Source organism: Octopus sinensis, linkage group LG8, assembly GCF_006345805.1.
Source record: "Octopus sinensis linkage group LG8, ASM634580v1, whole genome shotgun sequence".
In the NCBI taxonomy this organism is placed as follows: domain Eukaryota; kingdom Metazoa; phylum Mollusca; class Cephalopoda; order Octopoda; family Octopodidae; genus Octopus; species Octopus sinensis.
In genome coordinates this window covers 19,882-22,500 of record NC_043004.1, presented here as the reverse complement: position 1 = coordinate 22,500, position 2,619 = coordinate 19,882, and the positions used below count along the sequence as shown (strand labels likewise).

The window sequence follows — 2,619 nt, the reverse complement described above, 5'->3', positions numbered from 1 at the left end:
AGAAGACGGGGAAAAAAAGAGAAATGATAAAGAATTGATGAAGATGAGAACGAGTTGAATGCAAGGCGTTTTCTTTGCGACGCTGATTGTCGAATATCATCAACTGTCTTGCGAGGAAATATATATATATATAGGATGGGATGGGCTTCTTTCAGTTTCCGTCTATCAAATCCACTCAGTGCGACTGAACGCGGAACCATGTGGTTGGGAACCAAACTTCTTACCACACAGCCACGCCTGTGTTATGTCCAGCATAACAAACAAGAATTTGAGAAAATAAGAGTGTCTTTTATACTTGTTTTGAGTCATTTGACTGCGGCCATGCTGGAGACACCGTCCTGAAGAATTTTTAGTCAAATGATTCGACACCAGTATTCTATTTATTTATTTATTTATTTATTTATTTATTTTTATCAAGCTTGGTACTTATTCTATGGGGTCTCTTTTTGCCGAACCGCTGTTACGGAGACGTAAACACACCAACACCGGTTGTCAGGCGGTAATGAAGGACAATCACAGGTACAAACACACACACACACATGTATATGTATGTATATACATGCATACATACATATAAATATATATATATATGTATATATACATGTATATATATATATATATATATATATAATATATATATATATATTTGTCCTGACGTCCTGATTTTGTTTTTATCCTTACCATTATTGTTTTTACGTTTTTGTATTCTTATTCGTGCTTTCCTTATTGTTTTCACGTATTTTTATTCGTGTACATCGTCCGTTTTCCGTCCTTGTGTTGTATACATTCGAGGCTTTCTTCCAAGGGATCTAATGCGCTTGGCTTAGATTTCCCTTGGTGGCTGCCCAGGTCGGAGCAATCTCAAGATTAATCAGCCGAAATTGCGAAGATGATCCGGTTCTTGACTGATGACTGAGGGCTTCGAATGTCCCGTCCTGTGGTTCTTGTGTCGTCTTCTTGGTGTTTCACGTTCTTGTCCCAGTTTATATATTTTTTTTTACTTTTACATATATATATGTAAATATGGCCGCAGCTCTGAGCTGAAACTAGAAAATATATATATATATATATATATATATATATATATATATATATATATATATATTATATATATATATATATATTATATATATATATATATATATATATATATATATATATATATATATATATATATATATAGAATGAATGAACGGCATTCCGTTGGTTACGACGACGAGGGTTCCAGTTGATCCGATCAACGGAACAGTCAGCTCGTGAAAAAAACGTACAAGTGGCTGAGCACTCCACAGACACGTGTACCCGTAACGTAGTTCTCGGCGGAGATTCAGCGTGACACAGTGTGACAAGTCTGGGCCCTTTGAAATTCAGACACAACAGAAACAAAGAGTGAAAGAAAATTGTGGTGAAAGATTACAGCAGGGTTCGCTGTACAACGGCTTAGGCTATGGGATAGAATTATCATTAAGTAATTTTTTTTTCTCATTAATTATCTGTTCATTTTCATGTTTTTTTTTTTTTTTTTTGTTTGCTTGTTTTTTTCTTCAAAATATATATATATGAATTAACCTTAAATTAATTTATTCGTATATTCTTTTCTAATTTCAGGTGTTGAAAATCCTGTTTCAGATACAGGCAAAGATATGTACTGGTATTAACAGAAAGTGACAAAAGAAAAATATAATAGACATAAATATATAAATATAAATATATGATAATCCAAATTTACCAAAGAAAAAAGAAAAAAAAAATTCCTCGAAAGTATTAAATGAAAATTCTGATTTGCATCTCTTCGAACCAAGAAACTTTATTCAGAGAAAAATGAAACCAAGTAATTCTTGAAAGAATTTTTCACAAGGATATCAATGAATTTCATATTTTCTTATGAACAAAACAAAACAAAACAAAAACTAATAAATAAAGACAAAATATAAATGACATTTGTTGGTTCCTTCCGGAAAGAAACACAAATGGAACTAAAGAGGGTGATATCTCAGGTTCATAATTATTAATGTGAAGTGAATTCCTATATTGTTTTCTGTAATGGAAGAATAAGAAAAAACCTTCCTGCTGACAAGAAAAGTCTATCGGCACTTGTTGGAAAATATTCCTTGTTATACTTCTAAATGTTTGTATAAGAATTCTTTATGCTTACTGTGTATAGGTATGGTTTGTGTGGCAAGAAGTTTGCTTTCTAGTTCCAGATTGAGTGCCACTGTGTGGCACCTTGGGCAAGTATCTTCTATTATAGTCATGGGTCGCTGACCAAAGCCTTGTGAGTGGATTTGGTAGACGGAAACTAAAAGAGGCAGTCATATATACATTTAAACGTATATACTAATAGTGGGGGCGCAATGGCCCAGTGGTTAGGGCAGCGGACTCGCGGTTGCAGGATCGTGGCTTCGATTCCCAGACCGGGTGTTGTGAGTGTTTATTGAGCGAAAGCACCTAAAGCTTCACGAGGCTCCGGCGACCCCTGCTGTACTCTTTCACCACAACTTTCTCTCACTCTATCTTTCTGTTTCTGTTGTATCTGTGTTTCAAAGGATCTTGTCACACTTAGTGTCGCGCTGAATCTCCCTGAGAACTACGTACACATGTCTGTGGAGTGCTCAGCCA

At 34.8% G+C, this 2,619-nt stretch overlaps 1 protein-coding gene across 4 annotated transcripts in view; it reads left to right on the top strand.

Annotated features, from left to right (window-relative positions):
* The window catches only part of LOC115215135 (transcription cofactor vestigial-like protein 2), a 54,013-nt gene extending 51,936 nt beyond the window's left edge, over positions 1 to 2,077 (top strand). For all 4 annotated transcript variants that reach the window (XM_029784307.2, XM_029784308.2, XM_036505200.1 and 1 more), the window contains one exon: positions 1,609 to 2,077. In XM_029784307.2, the coding sequence (XP_029640167.1) occupies positions 1,609 to 1,658 (50 nt within the window). In that variant the 3' untranslated portion in view covers positions 1,659 to 2,077. The remainder of the gene's footprint in view (positions 1 to 1,608) is intronic.
* The last annotated feature ends 542 nt before the right edge of the window (positions 2,078 to 2,619 follow it).